At 42.9% G+C, this 21,706-nt stretch overlaps 1 protein-coding gene across 2 annotated transcripts; it reads right to left on the bottom strand.

The window, feature by feature from the left end:
- Positions 1–387: 387 nt before the first annotated feature.
- slc8a4a (solute carrier family 8 member 4a) lies at positions 388–21,190 on the bottom strand. 2 transcript variants are annotated; one of them, XM_076749812.1, is made up of 9 exons: positions 20,201–21,190; positions 19,785–19,860; positions 15,965–17,383; positions 15,291–15,808; positions 7,738–7,844; positions 6,996–7,114; positions 5,650–5,749; positions 4,347–4,619; positions 388–2,232 (listed from the first exon to the last, which is right to left on the bottom strand). In XM_076749812.1, exons 3-9 carry the CDS (start codon positions 17,306–17,308, stop codon positions 1,853–1,855), a joined length of 2,841 nt encoding a protein of 946 aa, XP_076605927.1. In that variant the 5' UTR covers positions 17,309–17,383; positions 19,785–19,860; positions 20,201–21,190; the 3' UTR covers positions 388–1,852. The 2 variants fall into 2 exon arrangements, with proteins under 2 accessions (XP_076605927.1, XP_076605928.1); XM_076749813.1 differs by having other exon boundaries at positions 20,898–21,010.
- Positions 21,191–21,706: the final 516 nt, after the last annotated feature.

Here is a 21,706-nt window from a genome sequence, read left to right on the forward strand (position 1 = left end):
GTACTCAGTCAGAACTGCTTCTCAGATGATCAAATGGCTTCAGAAACACCATCAGCCCACACCTTTCCAACACTGGTTTAGTACTATTGATACTTTAAGTACTTCTTGCTGTATACTTGTGTACTTTTACTAATGTACGATTATAGATGCAGGCTCTTAACTTGTAATGTAGTATTTTTACGTGGGTTAAGGTGTTAGTTTTTCCAGACAACCTTCCAGCTGGTTTGGTAACACCTCATTTTAATAAGAGACTTCATACTCTGATATATTCTAAATCTTAATAAGGTGACATTCATGAGTTATTTTAAACATGTAGTGCACTTTGGTACTTGTGTAGGTGTACGTTTCTTTCTTTTGGGAATGTGGAATTAAGACAACAAGGCATCGTCCAGCATCATAAATCAGCAACATTTATTTCCACTTTTTATACATTAAACGTGCATATCAATAAAATGAAAATTGATCATATAAATACCTCTACTGTAATACTGTTACAATAAATATGGCTCTACAGATTCTAGGTTAAATAAAAAACAAACTTCAATATCAACTGCTGTGCGACACAAGGAGACGCTCTCAGGAGATTTCTGTACATGTCCTCTAGCACACTTCCCATCCTAAATGATAGACCTGTTCGGCGATTGTGCTGTGATTAGGATCGAATAACTCTTCCTGCAGTCATCTGAAAAGTGGCCCTTTGCTCTCTGCTGTGCTTTTTCTAGAAGTGATGTTGGTGAAAAAATGTTCACAGTGTCAGCATGACAGATAAGAAAACTGGTGTCCTTCTCGTATCCGTACACAGACTGCACTGTTTCTTTGTCATGAACACCTGGAACATTTGTGGAGTCAGTGACGAGATAGTGCCAAGCTGTTCGCCAGTTTGTGCCGAAGAGCAGAGTATCGCGCAGGCACACACACATAAATCGTAAATGTGCTCAAAGAATTTATACTTCATAGTACTATTTAAAGCAGATACTCTGCTCCAGGTTGACTTTCATTGTAAAAAAAAAAAAAAAAAGGCATTTTTAACCCTGCCTATGTCGAACGTGACACTGATTGAGGAAGCGTCGTGGGAAAGGGGACCAGGCAGTGAAGAGATTATGATACAGCTGTGATTCACATGTACAGGAACACATCAGCACGTCAACAACCTCGTCAAAATATTACATACAGTACTATAAAATAGATGACCAAGAAACTCTTAATCTGATCACGTGCAAAAATAAACACACCTACTCTTTCACAAAACTCCCACTCACAATTGTCATCTTTTACATGATATACAATGAATAATTAATGTATAGATTGAGTAATAAATATCAACACACAAATATGTTTTACAGGGCACTTCAGCCTCAGTGATGCCTTTCCCTTTATGCGAATGTCAAGTATAATGTCATCCCATGCACCGTCTTTACGTTTCCATTTGTCAAAATACAAGGGATCATTTGAACGCTTTAATCTTGTGCTTTCTTAACACTGAATAACTAAAATCGTGTCCGCACAGAGAGAGGACATGATGGCAAAAGTTTTACATATCAAGTGACATAAGGTTGAACGCGATTTATGCTGATAGCAATGATTAGATAAATGTCCAGAGGAACATAACATTTCAAAACAGGAAGAAAAGTTCAATTTAAGTGGCTAAAGCTATACTTCACAGCATAGTGGGTGGTAGCAAAGTTCCAAAGTCCAAAGATTCAAAGTCAATCAGATACTGTGCGGTATTAATAATAACTAATGATACAAATAGTTATAAACTTTTGTGAAAATAGACAAAAACGGAGAAAAAACACTTTCAGAAGACTGTAAAAACAAGGAGAGGTGTCGTGTCTGTGTGTTTCCCTCAGTCTCAGAAGCCAGGCACGTGGCAGTACGCCTCCAGGGAGGACAACAGGATGTAGATGAACCACAGGGAGAGGAACATGAGGAAGGTGAGGAGCTTGGGTGTCCGTGGGCCCCCGAGCTCTCCGCCGGACACGCTGGGACGCCGGCGGTAGAGCAGCACCAGTACACACACCAGCGCCATGATGGTGAAGAGGGTGACGGAAAAGGCCAGGGAGCCCGGGTTCACCTTGAACACCTTGCCTTTGGTATGCCAGTAAACGGACGCGATGGTCCACGCCACCCCGATGCCCAGGAACACGTTCACTGCGTTGCTGCCTGTCACATTGCCGATGGAGGCGTCAGCGTATTGGTCCTGGATGGCAGCGACTTTACTCGCAAATGTATCTGTAAAAGGAAGAGAGATGAATCAAGCATACAGATAAGAAATGGGAAACGGGTGAATTTGTGCAAATCAGCTACTGATGGAGATCAGCGGTGTGCACAGGGGGCAGAATCCTCATAAGACCGTCCCTCAAAGCCCAAAACTACCAGGGACTTTAGAGCAAAAATGACATGTCCTTAACTGCATGCAATATAAAAACAACTTTGAAATGTCGCTCTGGGGTACAAAGGCTGTCAGACAATTTACAGGAGGCCAAGGGATGTGGAGCCTAAAAGTTTGAGGTTGTAAAAAAATAAAATAAAACTTTATAATAAGGCACCGTTTAGATAAAGGTTTATAAGTAGTAAAAAATTACTTTATCTTAGATGTGGTATTTAGTTTTATTATTCTTGGTGTCATTTTATGCCTCTATTAGTTAGCAATGCTGTAATAGAAAGAAAGGGGCAACAACGGTCCCCAGCCTGATGCAAAGCAGGGACACTGTGGTTCAGTGTCCTTCCCCCAAAGACCCTACTATGGCTTTATTAATACTTAATAAATCATTTATCAATGCTCTATAGAGCAGCTGCAGAACATGTTTTAAGTTGTGAAAAATATGTTTGACTGGTGTCTTTTCTATTTGATAATAATGCACTTAAATGCCATAAATTAATGTTCTTTGCGGCAGGAAAGCTGGGATGACAATGACTTGGAAGGCCAAAGCAGTTGCTCTGGGCGTCTAATATTGCTGCAGATGGATTTACATTGGAGTTAGCTGAAGGCTCGGTGCTCTCATACATGAGACGGTGGTGGGGCATGACAAAGCGGCAGTATTTGACGCTGTGGGAATGAGAATGGGCTTGTTATTTGGTGGGTCAAGAAGCATGAAATGTGTGATGGCAACATGTCGTCTGGCTAGTGTGTTGTAAGCTGATGGAGCTTCACTCTAAACAGTGCCAGGCGAGCAGAGGACACTCCAGTGAGTTACTGTGGCCAATCAAGAAATAGTCAGACATGTAAACATCCATGAAATGGCAAACTGTAATTTTCACACTTGGGTTTTTGCACACATTAAATATTCAAGATGTTAATTGGTGAGCTTCAGAGGTTTCTTTACTTTATATACGTTCTTATATAAGTTCTGGTTGTAGCATCATATTCACTGCACAGACACAAGAGTGGTATCGAGCCTCTTATTTAACTCTCTGCCACAAAACAAATAGACTTAAACTATTCCTTTAAGTTGTTAATAAACTGAGTTTGGTCTGACTCTCTGCGAACCTTTGCTTAAAAAAAGAGAAAGCTAACATGATGGAGGATAAACACCAGCCTAAAACATTTTTTGAGGAATGATCAATTGAAGCCTGGACTCACGCTTGGCTTCTGACTGATCTATAAAGCATTAATAAATGTTTTATTAACCATTAATGAAGCCATTAATCACTATGTATAATTTTTTAAAAACATGGTGCCTTATTAAAAACTGGCACCGATATGTTCCTCCCATAGACCTCACCATGTACAACATTCATCTTTGAGCAACCGTTACACATTAAACTGTAACAAAACGTTCTGTAAACGTGCTCTTCAAAGCCAGTGGTGGCACACACGGATGCTCACGAGTGGATTAAAGTAAATCGCAACAAAGGTAGAAAGAAGATAATATCTCTGAAACTCTCCGCCCACCAAAATGAACTTAAGCGAGGCTAATACGATCACTACCTGTGGATACTGCACCCTCCTGATGGTTGCCCTCTAACTAAGTCTTGGAGGGCGACTTCCAGCACAACTCGTCTGCCAGCTTGAGGAGAGTGTGTGAGGTTTACTGAGTAAAAAACCTGTCAAAATCTAATTTTCCTATTCTTTTTTGTGCCTCTCTGTGGCAGTGTTTAGGACATAGTGAAATGGCAAAACAATTAGGCAGCCCAGACAAAAAAGTGAAACCGTGCTTTTCTTAGTTCACAGCTTATTGATGTTCAAGGTAAGAGCTCTGCAGAGAATTGCTCTGACAGCAAAGGCGGAGGAAGAGGTTACACAAGACTCTCATTTACAAGTCTCCCCAGACAGCTGCCTCTGCCGCACAGGCAAACCCCAGAGGAAACCCCGGACAGAGCTGATAGACACCACATACGCCCACCTGGAACAGAGGTGCCGAGGGCCACAAACACCACAGCGGTGACCGAGTCTTTGAGGCCGATGGTGCAGCCAAAGTGGGAGGCCAAGTCCCCGGTCACAGCTGTCAGAACGCCGATGAGGGAAATGGACACGAAGAAGCAGGCCCAGCCGTTCCAGTACTCAGTGGGTGGGACAAAAGCAAAGAGGACTTTCCAGAAAACTGTCAGGAAGTGCATAATGTAATCAAAGCAGGATGGCAAGCGTTCCTCCCCGCTCTCTTCCTCATCATCGTCACCTAGCAGAGACAGAATAGATACATGAAGGCCTGCAGTATACAGTACATACAAGGACTCGCTGCTCCTAATAATCTGAAGACCTACAGTATGGAAACCTGAATCGGATCTTTGTCTGGGAGGATTAGATACTGAGTATCATTCGATCCTGCTGTGGCATCTCATCTGAGTTCAGAAAAGCTTTTCTGGATGATGCTGAATCGCGAAAAAGTTGGTGAAGCAGAACACAGTTCCAACTTCATTCTTTAATCAAACTTAGATAACATCTGGCAGCAGACAGCAGAATCCAGCTGAGACCGTACTGATCCCCACCACATTTAAGCCACTGAATGTGTAGGAGGTCATTACATTAAATCTGCAAATATAGCTATGACTCAGTCATTGAGACGTACGTATAGACAAGAAGCATTCTTTCTATTTATAAACACTCTCTGCATGAATATCCGAGTGAACTCAGCCAGAGAGAAAATGACAGAAAAGAGCGTATTAGCAAAATGACACATCTCTGGTGTCTCAGTCAGCTTTTAGCCCAAATGCATCGTGCACTTGTGCATATGTAAAAGGTTCACAAAGCCAAGTGAATGGCTTTTGAAAGGGCAAAATAAAAAGGGTTCATCATACCATGTATATCTGCATAAATTCTTCAGAGCCATTAATTGTCCAGGCAGAGCCGGCCAGTTTAGTTTTTTATGGTGAACCACATGAGGAGTCCACCACATCATGCATTTTTAATAAACTGTCTGGATTCAAAGGAAGCTACAAATAAGGACAGAATTGGCAAAATACATTAAAACAGACTTTCTTTATTTAAGCTGTTTCGTTCATTATGTGTTAAATTACGCTTTTTAAAAATTCAGCCAATGTCAAACAGGAGCATTTGGGATTTTATTAAAGAAGAATCTAAAATAAAAACAGCTCAGTGAGGCTGGTGAGGAACATCTGGTGGACCAGATCTGGCTGCAGGCTCAATCTTCCACAGGTCTGGTCACAGGGGGATGAACTGATGAGACATTTCAGGACGCTGCGACTCACCTGCACTGACAGTGACAGCACTAACAAACTGCTCTCTCCAGCTGCTGCTCCCAACCACCAGAGCCAGGTTCGTCTTCTTGATCAGCTTGTCCACTGTGCTCTGCAGACAGACACAAAGTCAAAGAAAGCAGAGGAAAAGGGACAAATTGGTGGGATGCATCTCGGCAGGTATGACAGTATCATATCTTAACACTGTCGTGTGACACCAGGGACACTGATGTGGTCCATTAAGGTGCAATTAACTGTCATTCCTCTCACTGTGGTGCACAGTGAGTCACTGAAACAGATGCAGGGGAGCACAGAACCCCACTATCCCTCAGGAAAAAAGGCACGATGCCAGCATAAAGCTGCTTTACACAAGTGCAGAAAGTAGAGCTGCAAGTATCAGCACATACTCTGGAGCCCTGAGTATCAGTGCAATATCACATTACAGCTTAAAATTGGTCTTAAAGGGACACACTGCCAAATTTACACATAAGATCAGTTTACTTTTCAAGAAAATCAATACAGAAAAACAGGTGGAAAATGTAATTTGTGGCTCTAACAGGAGCTTTCTAAAGTCTGACAAAATACCCCTGATGATGTCACATCGATGTCATCAGGGGTATCGCAGCTTGTGTTTGGAGACCACACATTTTAACCTTCTCAGACAGAAGTATAACGCAGCTCTTGAGTTGGAGCGTTATGGTTAAATTCTCCAATTTTCTCAACTTATTTGAATATACAAGCTGGAAGAAATGAGTGAATGGCTCTACAGGCAGAACCATTAGCTACATGCACATCACTAATAATTTATCACCCATTCCTAGTTAGATTAAATATTAATCTCCAACAGTCATACCCAAAATATTGTGATATAACTGATACTGGCCTAAAATAGCAATGTTTCAAGCAATTTTGTTACTGTCCCCCAGCCATGTTCATTAAAAGTGCCCTCTTTGATGCCCCTATGGTAGAAAAACATGATAAAATGCCCTCTAGGCTGTTGGCAGCTGGTGTCCTTATCATTTTTTTCGCTCCTGCCCCACAGACAGCCTGAGTCTGCCTCTGCCTTCCCCTCTAACTGAGTCATGGAATGAAACAAAAGTCAGCACTGGGGATAATTAATAGAGAATAACTGTTAAATGTCATGTTGTTTGCTCTTGCACTGTGTATAATGTAGTTTATGCATTTGAAGGCTGTGACATCCTCTGTGAAGTTCAAAGAACTGCTGATGTGTATTCAGCAGGAAGACAGAACAAAATAGCTGCATTCATCATCACTGTTCATCGTTCCAAAATATGCAAACATCAGAGTGATGGAGGTGGATGTAGCTCTGAGGTAAAAAGCTGCTTGTCTTGAGTTACCTTGAATTCGTAGGACTCCTCAATAACCACCTCCAGCTTAGTGTGCTCTCCCAGACAGGGGCAGCCCATCTTTGACACGTCCTCCGGTCCCACTGCTGTCTTGTTATCATTGGTGTCTCCTGCAGCAACAGGGACAGGTGTGTAAAGTATCACCCAGCCTTTCTCATATGGGCCTTTGTAACAAGAGATCTGTTGCAAAATAAGATATCTACTGATGGTGAAACCAGTTGGTCATGTGTACTGTTTGCATGAAAAGAAGTACATTTAAGGCCACAAGTGACATTAGTATGCATGTTAAAACATTGCTGAGAACAAAGCCCATGAGATACACCGTATGTCCAAGTACTGCCTGATGAATTTCAGGTGGTTTTACAAAAACTGGCAAACCATCTTCATATATTCTATTTTAGTTTTTGATCATTTGCATCCCGTAAGTGCTGTATGACCTAAAAGAGTCACTGTGACACTGTCAGTTTAGCTCCGACCTTGATCTAACCACTTTAACCCAAGCCTTTTCAAAGGGCAGCATAAAGCTCATGAAATACAAGAGACATCACATCTTAGACCTCAGAGCTGCACCAGAGTCGAGGCGAATTTGTATCCATGGATGTGAACTGCTCCAGCTGAAAAATTTAAATAAAATATGAAGGAGAGTGGATGCAACGCAAAATGTATTTTAAGGCCTAAAATAATGAGGAAAATCCCTCTGCTGCTGTGGCGTGCAGCTGTGTCCCCAGCTCACCGTGTCTCTGTCCCACCTCCAGCAGGATGGGCTCCTCCAGCACAATGGTGAAAGTCTTGTTCTTCTCGTACTCCTCGTCATCGATGATCTTCACATTCAGCAGCTTCCTGAAAGCAGAAGGGTCAAGGAACAAGGAGAGGATGGAGCCAAACAGAGGTGGATGAATCAGTTCATTAGCATTATTTAGGAAATAACAGCAGCTGTAATATGAGTTCCCCTTCAGCATGCATTTGTTACCTAAATGAAATCAAAAATAGATCCCAGGCAGCCAGTAAGAGCAGTTTCTGTGCTCTGCTACACATTCAAATAAAAACAACATAGCCAAGAGGTAGACTGCCTACACGGTGAATCATGAAAGGGAGATGTTAGATAAGAAGATGGAAGCTCGGGATTTTTTAACAAATTAACAAATATCCTGTAGTACAGAACACTATGTACAAAATTATATGTCATATATATATTTCCCAGTACCCCACAAGAGGGCGGACTCCTTCTACGCCGTTAATTCCATTAGAGCACAAGAGAAACATAGTGAAATAGCCCACAGCCCTCCTACACACTTGAAGTTATAAGTCATGGGAAATTGAATTATTATCTTGTTCTCAGTGGAAATAAAGCACCGCCTATCCACAAATCCTTGCATGTTAAAACCAACTCGTGAGACTTATTTCGAAATACAGCCCGCTCTGTTAAAGCTGAGCGCTACAGAAACACGTGAGGATGTGGTGTCAAACTGTGACCGACATATTTGCCTCAGCCCGCTTCATTCTCCTACACTGTCACAGTGAGTCTTTCTCTCCCTCTCTCTCCATCTCCCTAATGATATGTGGGTGGCTGTCTATTTCTGTCTACACTTATACACTCAGGATTCAACAACACGCAGGAAGAGCTTTTGCTTGCAGAAGAGAAGAAGTTTATTTTAAACACGATACGATACGTCATCGGCTGTACGTCAGGGAAAGTCATGGCAGTGGGAGCAAAGAGAATCGCAGTATAGACTGGAGTCCTTACAGTGGAAACAGAGCTGTTTAATTTTGCAGAAAATGCTATTTCAAGTGTGATATGTACACGAACACACTTAAGGCCTTAAAATAAAATGTGGTGGTTTGCTTGCTGTGGACCGTATTCACGCAGCAGCCATTTTGATATAACATCACACTTTGGGCAGATACTGTCTGGTCTGCTTTAGTGCATCAGGATGAGTAGGATACTGCCAGGGATCAAACAAACATTTACATTTCAGACCTCGCACTAAAATACAAGCGAGAAATAGAAGGCTGTGAAAAAGCAGCAGGGACCAGACTCACATACTGTGTCAGGCTGATCAGGTGGCATTTTAAATCTCTGCCAGAGTCGAACGCTCTTTTGTGCTCATTTCAGACAAAAGGTGGGTGATTAGTTTTATGAATTGTTCTTAAAGGTGAAACAGTTCTTTTTTTCAAGTAAGTGCAACTAATGAGCAACTGCCAACCAACTGAAAATTTCAAAATTCAGGTTCAAAGAATTAATCATAAGCACAAAAATAGATATATAATATATAAGTGGTCAATGCTATGGCTGAGCATTTCCACCTTGGAACTGCAGTGAACTAATGATCATCTCATTAACAGAGGTTCAGCCAGGGTTTCATCTGTCGCACACCGAGTGAACCAATGATGTCAACTTACAAGGTGGAGCTTTCCATATCATTAGCGTAATATGACAATGAAACAAGGGGTATCGGGGGAGAGGCCAGGTGTAGCTACTTATAGGTATTTTGCAAATTAGGTAATTCAAGTGCATATGGCACATGGGTGAAGTTTTCCCTCAGGGCTTCTGCCAGAAAGCGCCATTTGTGTGTTTGATGAGCAGAGGCGAAGATGAGCAGGTACGCTCGAGCTGCAGGTGAGCGGCAGAGACGTGGGTGCAGAGAGAGGTGGACTTACTAAATGAAGGCAAAGTAAAGAGTTACATCAGAGCCATTTTAAGGCATGAAGGGATGTTTTTCATGGAAAAACTTCGAAAAATGTTATTTTGATGAACAGAGATGGATTTAATGCCAGGAGAGGAACTTTAACACATGCTGCTATTATTTGGTTTGTTTCATCACAAAAAACAGGAATGTGTGAACCATTTGTGGTTTTATGAGGAGTTCATGGTCAAACAATTTTTTGAAACTGCCTGTAAAACCACCACTTAATATCACAGAAAATGATCATATTTCTAAAGATGTGTATCATTTAAAACTGGTGATAAATTGATGGGGTGCTTGTACTTTTTAGCCAAGTGTCTTCCTGCACTGCAGTTCCAAATGGTCACTGAAAGAGGTAGAGGTAGAGTCGCACCGCCCAGTCCTGCCTCCTAAGCCCTATATCTCCGCAGGTCGATGTAAACTCTCATTACAACAGACACAGTTAGATTCTATCAAGGCAGTAAAGCCCTCACATACTGGATATCACATTTCACTGCGTATGGGCCATCTCTGTCTGCCCGGCGGCTCCATTCCTGGGATAGTCTCTGAGAAGCCATAGTGGGTAACACACTCTACTATTGTATCTGTCGCACAGTAATGGGAAGGCCTGGACTGTGCTGTCTGAGCACTGAAGATTGATCCCTGTTCCATCCGAAACAACCATAATCTCTGCTGCATGTGTGGAATATACTGCAGACTGTAGATAATCTGGCCCGCTCTATCTATAAGTTCCAGTAAAAATGCAGAAAGTGCACTTTTTGTCTTTGATTTTGCTCTCTCATCCTCATAGTTTCTGACGGCCCATTGACTGCAAAGAAGTGTATGTTTCCCCTATAAATGAATTAGCTGGATTAACTTGGATTAACCTGCTATATTAAAGGGAAGATCAGATGGGATTCTAGCGTGGTGGTGAGACTGTCACCTGTAGAAAAAAGGTCCAGTCAGCTGCGTGACCTTCTTTATTTGGAGTTTCCCTCTCCTCCACATTCTGCGTTGGTTTGATAAGGATGCTCCAGTTTCCTCCCACAGACAAAAGACAGTACAGTAAGTCATGAGGACTGGAGACTCCAGACTGCCTACAGGTATGAGTGTGACTGATTTAATGCCTCTGTGCTCAGCCTGGAAGAGTATCTCTGCTTTCTAGACCCTGTATGCTGGGATAGGCTCCAGGTCTCCTGAGAGCCTGACAAAAATGAAACAAGTGGGGAGAATGAGGTGCACACATAGGTGCGTGACAGTATGTCAAACGCCCTCGACTGAACGGGGCACTGCCATTCAGTTAAATAACTATGGATCAAACTTGTGTGTCAGCATGTGTTTGCTTTGCTGAAGTGTCCCTGAGTAAGATACTGAATGTCTACCAGACAGACTGCATCATATCTGAATATGAACACAAATGTCAGCACCATGCCACCAAGAAATATCTTTCTCATAACTACAGCAGATAAAACATGAACATTATATTGTTTCCACTGTGGTGTGTTCTTGGGTTATTATGTACACGACATTTATATGGAAACAAAAAGTTTTTGACACTGATAATGATAAATGACCCTATCTTTGAGAACTTGTACTTGAAAATATTGTGTGACAACATAACAGAGAAGGGCTGCTTAATGATATCTGAACTAATGAGCACTGGGGGAGATGAGCAAGATGAGGAGAAATTCAATATATGACATGACAAGACTGAAGCTGCCAGCTGCTTCAAAAATCCTCATCAGAACGTTTCTGAAACCGACCATTCGACATTCACACTAACGTCACACCAAGATTGGCCAGGTATGCGGTGGTGAGACAGGAGTCAGAGTTCAATTTCAATCTAAAGCTCTCACATTGGCTGCAACCATACTAACGACTCTGTGAGGTGCTTTGAGCTAAATGCTAACGTGCTAAAGCATTACAAGTTTTTTTCGTACATCCGAAACCGTAGTATGAACTAAATACTGTAGTATATGGGGTGCATACAATTTCTGGTGAATATTTCAGTATGCAACTATGTGGCACAAATATCCCGTGTTGACCAGCATATTAGTATTTATTCACATAAAAGTATGTTGAATGAGAGTACGCATGTTGAGTATGTGGGGGCATAGTATGGAATTAGGAACAGGCTCAATGCTAAGATGCTGATGTTCAGCAGGTTTGTTTACCGTGATCACCAGCTTAGTTCAGTCTGTTAGCATGCTAACGTATGCTAATTAGTAAAACACAGGCACAGCTGGGGCAAATGGCAGTGTGGTTAGTTTTTCAAGTATTTGATTATAAAGCAAAGTATTGGATGAATTGATTTTTGTATTGATGATAGTGCTAGATGACAAGTCAGTCACAATTGATCTTCAGGGAGGCATGAATGTGTGTGTGTGTACCAAATTTCATGCCAATTTGTCAAATAATTGTCAAGATATTTCACTCAAAACCGTGAATTTCAACCTCATGGCGGCGCTAGAGGAAAACTCAGGGGATCACCAGAAGTCATTAAGATACATCATGTGGAAACCATGAATCTTTACCAAATTTCATCCCACTGCAGTCTCACAGATTTTAAGATACTTTGACCAGTCGGTGGCGCTACAGGAAGTTCAAAGGATCACCAAAGTCATTATGATTCAGCCTCATTCATCCTCATCTGTACAAAATAGCAATCCATCCAATAATTGCGGAGACCAAGGTGGTGGGCCAAGTGACGGACAAATCCTGCCATCTCTAGAGCCACACTGCTCTCTTAGTGGAGATTAAAAATATCATGAATCCTAATGACGTATGATGAACTACTGTGAGCATTAAATATGAGAATGTATGTTTAACAGACGTAAACCCATCAAACCTTTTCTTCTACCTTGATAGGTTTCAACTCTCTCAAATGCGTTAATGTTACCCAACCCTGACTCTGCCGCTCCACTTTCATCCAGGCTTGTCGGGAAGTTCAGGATGTTATTGATCCTGACCAGATTAAGCTTGAGAAATAAAGAATATCAGGGTATTGATTTCCCTTTTCAGAAGTGATCTCCTCACATCTCTTTCATCTGGGCTTATGTAACTGCCCCCGTTATCCACCTCAACCTCAACTAGTGGAGAGTGCCACACATTTTGAGGCGCTAAAGAAGAACAGATACAAGCATCAAAGGGTCGGCGCAGATCTCCCTCTGATCCATAAACACAGAAATGTGAAATGGACTGTTTATTTTGGCTCAGAGGTTTGTGTCTGTACATCCTAATCTATTTACTGCAGTGCAGAATCGAGATGGTAAGTTATTATTTAACCGCATGCCTGGATTTTGAACCATTCCTCCTGTCTCCATGTCAAAAGCTTACAAACTTGCCTTCCTCCTCTTTTGCTCTTCTGCATTCTCAAACATCGACCGGGACAGGCAGATGTACACAGACACAAAGACACACAAAGCAAGAGACACTGTAACAAACGCACACACACAGAGCTGCCTGGAGGCCTGCTGCTGAGTGTCAGCTCTTTGTCCCGAACGCCCAGGGAAACACTCGGGTAAGAAAAGCCAGCTCTGTTTGAAGGATGAACTTTGGCAGCCTGCTGAGCAGTAAGGAGCTCAGATACACATTTAACACAGAGCATGTGTAAACTCGTCCAGAAACACGAGCGTACGCAGAGATGCGTACCTACAAAAGCCCAAATGCGTTAAGATGAGATGGAGTTTCACCTGCATCTTTTAACAAGACTGACGCTCCAAATTAAACAACCTCATAAAAAATTCAGTCTGACTGGAGCGTCTGAGTAGCATAAAGCACGAACAAAATGTCATCTTTTAGAAAGACTTCAACACTTAGAAATCTGTTCCGTTGGGGAACTTTGGCTCAATGGCTCAACACAACCTTTGACAAACAGCTTTATGCGACAGATAGAGATACATTCTTTCCCAATGATGAAATGTCTGTGACCTTCTGACAACAAGTATCTTAGATTGAAAATTCAGCTGGCTGAAGAGATAAATAAGCTGCTGTGACTTGACCCACATGTTCTGACTCAAGATCTGAGTCAAACCTTTTTACCTATGATCAGAGAGCTCCTGCAATCCTTTAAGTCCTTGTTTGTTATTCAAAGGAGGACAGGAGCAGCTGAGCACAGCTTTGGCATTTCCCGTTGCGTTTGGGTTTTCTTTTCATCGGCTTTCTGGAAGCACACCGTCCTGCTCTCCACAGTCCTTCCTCTCCTGCTGCACGGTGACTGTCAAGGGAAGCATGGCTCTAGATAATATGAATTCTGCGGATGCTTGTGTCACTGTCAGCTTGCTACAGTCAGATGAACAGAGTCTTGGCTCGGTAGGTGAGGATTTTATCTAATACTCAGTCTCCTTTTGAATGTAGATACAAGCTGCCACCCTCTCATTTCACATTGTTATACACTGCTGTCTCATTAACTGCAGCTTCTGTAGCTGTCGGCACAATGTTGAGAACTTTTGGGACTGCTTTAACCCCTCTTCACTCTCTTTAATTGCTTTGGATGCTCAAGATGCTCGTTTTAGTTCCCCTTTGGAGGAACATTTTGTTTGATGTGGGTTTAAAGCGGGTTCAGTGCAAGGACGTGCACGCGAACGCCCTTAAAAATACACACAAGCGCGCAAAAAAGCAATCAAACGCGCTGATAAATGTGCACAAGCAAACTGACAAAAACACAGACAAATATATTCAAACTCACCTGCAGTACGAGGCAAAAAAAGACAAACAGGGAGATCTGCATTCTCTTTGACACCATGTATTCACCTGCCTTTCCTCCCACTCAGCCGACCCACACAGTACACCTACACACGAGCCCTGAAATCCTCCTCGCTCAGACGGATTCATCTGACACATTTTATTCCTTTGTTTTGTCCTTTGGTGCGCTGTAAATCATTTTGTGATGAGCTTCATGCGGTTAAGGGTATTTTCTTTTATAAGCTAAAGACAAAAATCACTGCTGTGGATAATTGCCAGGTCCTTTTCTCATCACGTCACAAAACGCTATGAGTGTACTCATCATTCCAAACCTTCCACACCATGTTCAAGAGGAAAGCTGGAAAAACATCACACTTTCCCCGCTCTCTCTGTACGCTTCCTCTCTGCTCTTTTTATCTGCCTCCGTGCTCAGGCATCCATCAGTCTTTTAGTTGAAGTTATCACATGCACCTGTTTCAGTAGCAGCTCAACCCTCATCCTCTCCTGCAAGTTACCTGTCTGATTTTCTGTCACTTCTTCTGTTTTCTGCGGTGGAGTTTTCATTGTTCTGCATCGCAATGAACTCCCATATAACCTCCACAGAAATCCCAAAGGGCTGCATGTTAATTCATTCACAGAAAGCTGCCTCCATGCCTCTTCTTCTACTTCTTCTTCTTCTGCATCAGCCACAACGTTTCATTATCTGCCTCACAATTATATCCTCTTTTCCTCCCACGTCATCCCTCTGAAAGACCTAAACTTCTCAGAGCGAACGTATCTATGACTCATGAAAACAGTCCTTTTATCTTCTACCAGAATTGATAATTTACAGTAATCTAGCATGACCGTTTAACATACCAACGTGTGGGCTGTGATGTTTGATCAAGTGATGAGAAGCAACAACAGAGCATCACATCACAGACGATGAATTGTCACTCACATGGTCTCATCGTTCTGAAACTCCAGCTTGCCGGACACTTCGTCATAGTCCTCCCCTGCTTTGGCGGTGCCCTCGACGGTGTGGTAGGGTACCGCCACCTTCCCCCTCGCCCCGGATGTCCGGTGAACCTTCACCTGCATGTTGCCTATGCTCTCACTGACTCTCGTAGACTTACTCTCAAACGTGAAAATGCCAGCGTGGTCGTCATCATAGATGGTAACTGTGGCAGTGTGAGCGTTGCCCAGGGCTGCCTTTGGAGGAACGTGAGAGGAGATGCCCACCGTGCTGTTGCTGGAGGTGATAGAGCTTGGCTCCAGGACGGAGACCTCAGCTCGGTGCACGATGCGTGGATTGCTTAAGCGCACATAGAAGTGCTCATCCTCTTCAAAAATATCATCATCAATAACGCCAACAGTGAACTCTTTTGTCGTCTCACCAGGCTTGAAGACCAGTGTGCCTTCAGCAAACTCATAGTCAGAGCCGGCATTGGCAGTCGCATCTTCTGTGCGGTAATCCACCTGTGTGCCACAAGCACAGAAAGAAACTTTATTAAATATTTAGTGTTTGGAGTGCAAATAAAATTCTGAATTATTAATATTTTCAGCACCTCAAGCTGTTAAAGTTGATTGTTAGCTGACCTTGAACATTTGCAGTATTTCTGTTGTTCTTCTTACCTTCACAGTGCAGCCACTTTCTCCTCCATGCCGGCTCACTGACAGCTTTAGTGAGCCGCAGTTCTCAAAGCACTGGTAGTGAGAGGGGTCAAACTGCAGGTAGATGGTGTTTGGATCTTCCTCTTGCCCACTGGCCTCATGACAGCTCACCACCTTCCTGGCCTGGTCGGCAGCATGCTTCTTCAAGATGTTCCCCGCTCCGATCATCATGCGTGTGGCTTGTATGCGGTAGAAGGCCCGGCTCTTCTGTTGTTGGACCAGCACTTGGTAATTGGCCATCTCAATCAGCTGCTCCATGTCCTTCTCCGGGTGTCTCTGTTTTAAGTCTTTTAGCGTGCGAGCCATCTCCCGTCGGGCCTCTTCCTCTTGATCTTGCTCCGCACTCATCCCTCCACCTTCTTCTACCCCCTCCAGCATCCCATCCAGAGCCTCTTTGGGGTGAGTGTGGGAGTTCATACCTTGGCCGTCCATCTCCAAATCCATTTTCGTGAACATGGCATCACCTTCTGACTCGATGATAATGCCACGGGTCTTGTCAGCACGATAACGCTTATGGACATACTTGTAGAAGAGCAGGCGCCGGTCTGCAATCCAAGCTTGAAGCACACAGAGGGGGAAGAAGAGGAAGGTGAGGACAGCCTCCCAAACCTCCACCTCCCCGGGAGAGAACACAGACAGGATGAGATATAGCCACACGTAAGCGAACATGCTCCAGGCAGCAGTGACGAAAAACACCCGCAGGTGCTTTATCTTGCGGGTTTCATTTTCTGGCACCACGTAGACGCAGATAGCGATGATGATGAACATGTTGAACGCAGCACTGCCCACAATGGTGCTGGGACCTAAAGCTCCAGCCTCAAAGTTATGCCCGACCACTTCAATGACAGACAGCAGGATTTCTGGTGCAGATGAGCCCAGCGCCATCAGGGTCAGGTTGGAAACCGTCTCATTCCAAATACGCACAGTAGTTGTTGTTGTCTCACCATTGGGCTTCTTGATGGTGATCTCCTTTTCCTGAGAGGTGATGACTTCGATAGAAGACATGAAGCGGTCTGCAACGATGGACATGCCCAGAAACATGTATATGAGGGCTGCAAAGTAAACAATGGCACGTGCCACCTTGTCACCCACTGCAGGATTTTGGGGGTTCCACATTGGCAGCACCACGCCATCAGAGCAGTTATCTTCACTGGAGCAGTTGCCTGGTGTATCATCAATATCTTCATGGCTGATGCTGCCCTGGGAGAAGTGAGTGACTCCTGGGAGCAGAACCAGCAGAACGGAGATGAACGTACATGGTGTGCAAGATGGAGTGAAATTCAGGATACGCTTGTGCAGCAACATGGCAGCGTGATGATGCTTGGAGTCTTCTGATGCTGGACTTCAATCCACGTCACATGTGGAGGTCTATGCGAATCTCTGAAAGACAGAAGGAAAATAACTTTGTGTGGAGGATGAGATTGTCACATTCACTACGTCAGATGTTGATCATTCAGAGTCCTATTCTTGAAATAACCTCAACAAGCAAAGGTTGTCACAAAAGTACTCTCAGTCATACTCTTTTGTATGCAAATGACGTGGGATCCAACTGTTTGGTTGGTCCAAGTTTGGAAAGCCAGAAATTTTGGCACCTACTAATCGTTGAGTCATTGGTATTGAACTACCCTGTCAAACTCCCACACATGTATGTAATGTGGTCATTTTGTGCGAAGCAGAGGTAGAAATGTTACCCTCTGTACCTGTAGTACTGAGGGAAAAACTGACTCAGTCCACCATACACTGTCAGATTAGATGGGATTCCAAAAATAATCTTCACTGAACAATGAGAGCAACAAGAGCAGAGCAGTTGTTCTTCAGCAGCTCAGACCTACTGATAAAGAGACTATAACATTATTCAAAGGAAAAACAGTCCTGCTTTCTTGTGGAAGTGCAGCATGCTCTCAACTCTGGTCTGTAATGTATTGTTCAGTACTAAAAAATGTAGCAAACACTTTTTCCTTTTTCCTCTTTCCGTAAACCATCTGAATTATGTCAGGAGACAGCTTAAAATAATTTCGCTGTGGTTCTTGGCAGCAGCATGGCCATCAACAGCTTGAGTGAACAATTCAGAGTGTACAGCATCAATGCTGTCCGGGGGATTAACATCTGCATCGATGTGAACAGAGAGAAAGAGAGGGAAAATGCCAAGGAGTGTAATCTGGTGCTCCCTAATTAAAATTTTAAGACCATCTCCATCTAAAAAAATAGGTTGCCTACCTGCAGCAGAGGAGATTTGACAATGTGTTATGTACAGTGCATGCTCTCATTGACATGCAGCAGAGAAAAGCTGCAATCTTCACTCTGACCTGCATAACAGGAGAACACGTTTTCCATCAAGGCTACGTTTCAGGGTGCAGCACAGATATAAAAATTAAGTTGCCATTTTTTGGTTATCTTACAAATAAATGACAAACAGATTGTATTTGTGCAGCAAGGAAAGCTTTATGCAACAGCTCAACACGTGCCTGCTGATTGGATTGAGCGAAACATCAGCATCAGCACCATGGACAGCGGCTCCTGTCACAAGCAGGGGAACGCAGTGATACAGCAACCATGTTACCCTCAGCCTGGTTTTCAAGGAACGTTTCATCCATATTCAAGTCCTGATACAGGGAGTTTGAAGCTTTAAAAGCCTTGAGATGAATCAGAAATCCGTGACATTAGAGCCAAGAGTAAAAGATTGTGTACTTAGAGAATTACAGATTCCACAACACTGTAACATTCTAATCTAATCTAATCTAATCTAATCTAATCTAATCAGTAATACAGTAACAGTGCAATACAATATTGCTTTCATCTGGCACACAACCCTGCACAAATTTTGAGTGGGTGACGTTTCTATGGTAAAAGCAAGCTCTCCAACTGGTGGGAATACAGGAATAAAACATGTTTTCTGACAATACTATGGAGACAAGAGGCGTCTACATATTTTCATCTGTTTTGTTGGTGCCATACACTGTTACATACGTCCAATCCCCATTGAAATCAGCAGTTAGCAACAAGATAGCCAGGTACAGAAACTTCGAGGTACTCTCCAAGGAATCCGACATTTTTCAGTCAACACAACAAATAAGGCTGAAATTTTTTTTTCCCTGACCTTCATCATTTGAGTCTTACAGTTCAAGGATTCTCTTCACTGCTGATACTACTAAACAATCTCAGTTCTTATTTATCATTTATCAGCAAATAACAAGCCCAACAAGATGCCACTCTTCCATTTCATGCCGTTTCTCATTCGACCTTTAGAAATTCCAAAATTATCCACATCTAAAAAAAGACCTCTGACCCAAATGGCATTATGATGATTTAATCCTGTTTGGTAGGCAGAGGTCTCAGGTTGGCAAGTAAACACTTGTACATAATGAGTCACACTTTGATGCCAGCACTCTTTTGTGAGAGAAGGTGCTTTTTTCACCCAAATGGTAGCAGTCTCAATTTGTAATGAGACGCCTCATAAATGTCATTTCTCCTATCTTGGGAATGAAAAGTCATAAAAATAACAAACAGAAGGAAAATGAAGCAGAAACAATGTGCAAACAAAAACTGACTGTTCTGCAGGAAACATGACTTCGCTGAGACCTTGCTGTACAATAAACACAATCAAAAGACACAAATCTAAGCAAAAACAATAAAATAATGATAAGACATGTACTGCTAGCTTGCATGCAGCCATGAGCTTCAGAGCGCAGCGCAACGGAGAAAAACCAACATGCAGTAATGTGCTTTATTTTTTTGGTCTATGTTTCCTATTTTTAACATTGTAACAATGTGCATTACTCACCTGGGTGCAGTTGTCAGTGAGTCAGCTCAGTGTGGAAGTTGTGGCCTCAGGAGATGAACTTATCTTTCATATGGCTCTGGAGAAAGACAGGTTATCTTAAATTAACAAATTGCAAAAAGAGTTTTCTAATCACCATGAAAACTGGCCGGAAAGGATTCCACATTACAGAGTTTTACGGATCTTATTAACAGCCAGATGTTTGGGCCGGTGGCAAGTGGAGTAAAAATACAAATAAAACATTACTGTTGCAGTCTAGAGACCATTCAAAATGTTAAGTTACAAAGGGGTCCTGAGGCAGATAGATTATTGGACATTACAGATGCAGGAAAAAAGACGATTATCCCGTCAGTAGTTTGTGCATGAGGGACAAATAGACTGGTCCATTTGGTGCGCACAGCAGTCCCACAGATACTCACAGAAAGCCCTGAATCTCAGCTGGACCCTGGACACAGCGTGGCTACCCTGCAGCAGTTCAACAGAAGAAGACACCCCGTGTGCCATTCACACAGCAGGCTGGTGTAATGGTGTTGGCTTGTTGCGCTGGTGTCTTGGAAATGACGCGTAGCTTTCCACGGTGCTTCTTCGCTATTATGTTTTTTTTTTTCCGCCTGACAGGTACCCTACCTCAGCAAACTTAACACTGTGGGATTAGTTGCTCTTGTTAAATCCCCCTTGTTCCTCCGCGGCGACACCTTCCGCAAGGCTAAGTGATTTTTCAAAAACCACAATGCGTTTCCAGCTTTATCCTCTCCATGCTACGTGCGATTGTTGATGCGTAAAATAATAAATTAAATTACTGACTCTGTTCTCATCCGTCCCGCTTGAATCTGTCAGAAATTCTTCAAAACTGTCAATTTCTAACAGGCTCTAGGAGTGTTTCTTTTACCCGAAAAATAACTGAGTGAAAAAATTCCCTTGCTTGTCTGTCTGAGCTGGATAACGCAAAGAACCAAACAGGACTGCACATGAGAGTAGGCGTGAATGAATGGTGAAGGATTGAGAGGACGCAAACCACACAGTACACGGATCAGGACAAGATGGATATCAAGCAGAGGGATGGTGGCAAACAAGAAAGAGGAGTGTGGTGTTATGCAAATGGAAGTCTTGTCTTACTCTTGGCGGTGGGCAGCATTGGCACAAGAAACGATGAGCGAGAAGGAAAAGCAGTAACACTGCAGAAACAGGGGAGGAGACGTTCAGAAACAGCGCTACACGCACGGCTGGTCCTCCTGACTGCGCATCAGAAGTCCAGGATGAATGACCATTTCACTCCTAAATCCTCCTAATTTGCTCATCATCATTATCAGCCACCAGCGCAGATAGCCTGCTTAAAGATCTGACATCCGTTAAAAGACTGAGAAATCCCAAATGCTGTTGCATGCAGGTCTGTTGTGCGTTGGTGGTTTGATTTTTCTGGATGGTGTTAGACAGATGTAGCAGAGAAAAAACATATACTGGACGAATTTTTGCAATGTGGATTTATGATTCTCATCACTAATGTATAAAACTGGGAGAAGTCTGGAACATATTGGGAATAAAAACAAGAAAAACCTGAACTTAACTAGGCTAGAAGTCTATTGGCTGTAGTAACCCCATCCATAATTCTAATTACTCACCAGCAAACAAGATTCCTAGACAGGTGAAAAATGGAGGGACAACTTTGCCATTCCGATCCTTCCCACTAGTGGGATAAAACAAGATATGAAGTTTGGCCTTAAGGTGGAGTCGGAGTAAAAGACACCAGTTTTAAAGATTAAGGTCAGTCTGTTTCTCACGAGTGCCACTCAGCCTGTGAAAACAGTTGTAAGCCAGTAATATCTTGTGTAGCTCTGGACGGGTTTTCAGAAGTCTGGGAGAATAACCCCTGTGATGTCATAGTGATGTCATTAGGGTTATCTAGAGACTTCAAATATTTGACGGAA

The sequence above is a fragment of the Chaetodon auriga genome, chromosome 15 (assembly GCF_051107435.1).
Source record: "Chaetodon auriga isolate fChaAug3 chromosome 15, fChaAug3.hap1, whole genome shotgun sequence".
Classification (NCBI taxonomy): domain Eukaryota; kingdom Metazoa; phylum Chordata; class Actinopteri; order Chaetodontiformes; family Chaetodontidae; genus Chaetodon; species Chaetodon auriga.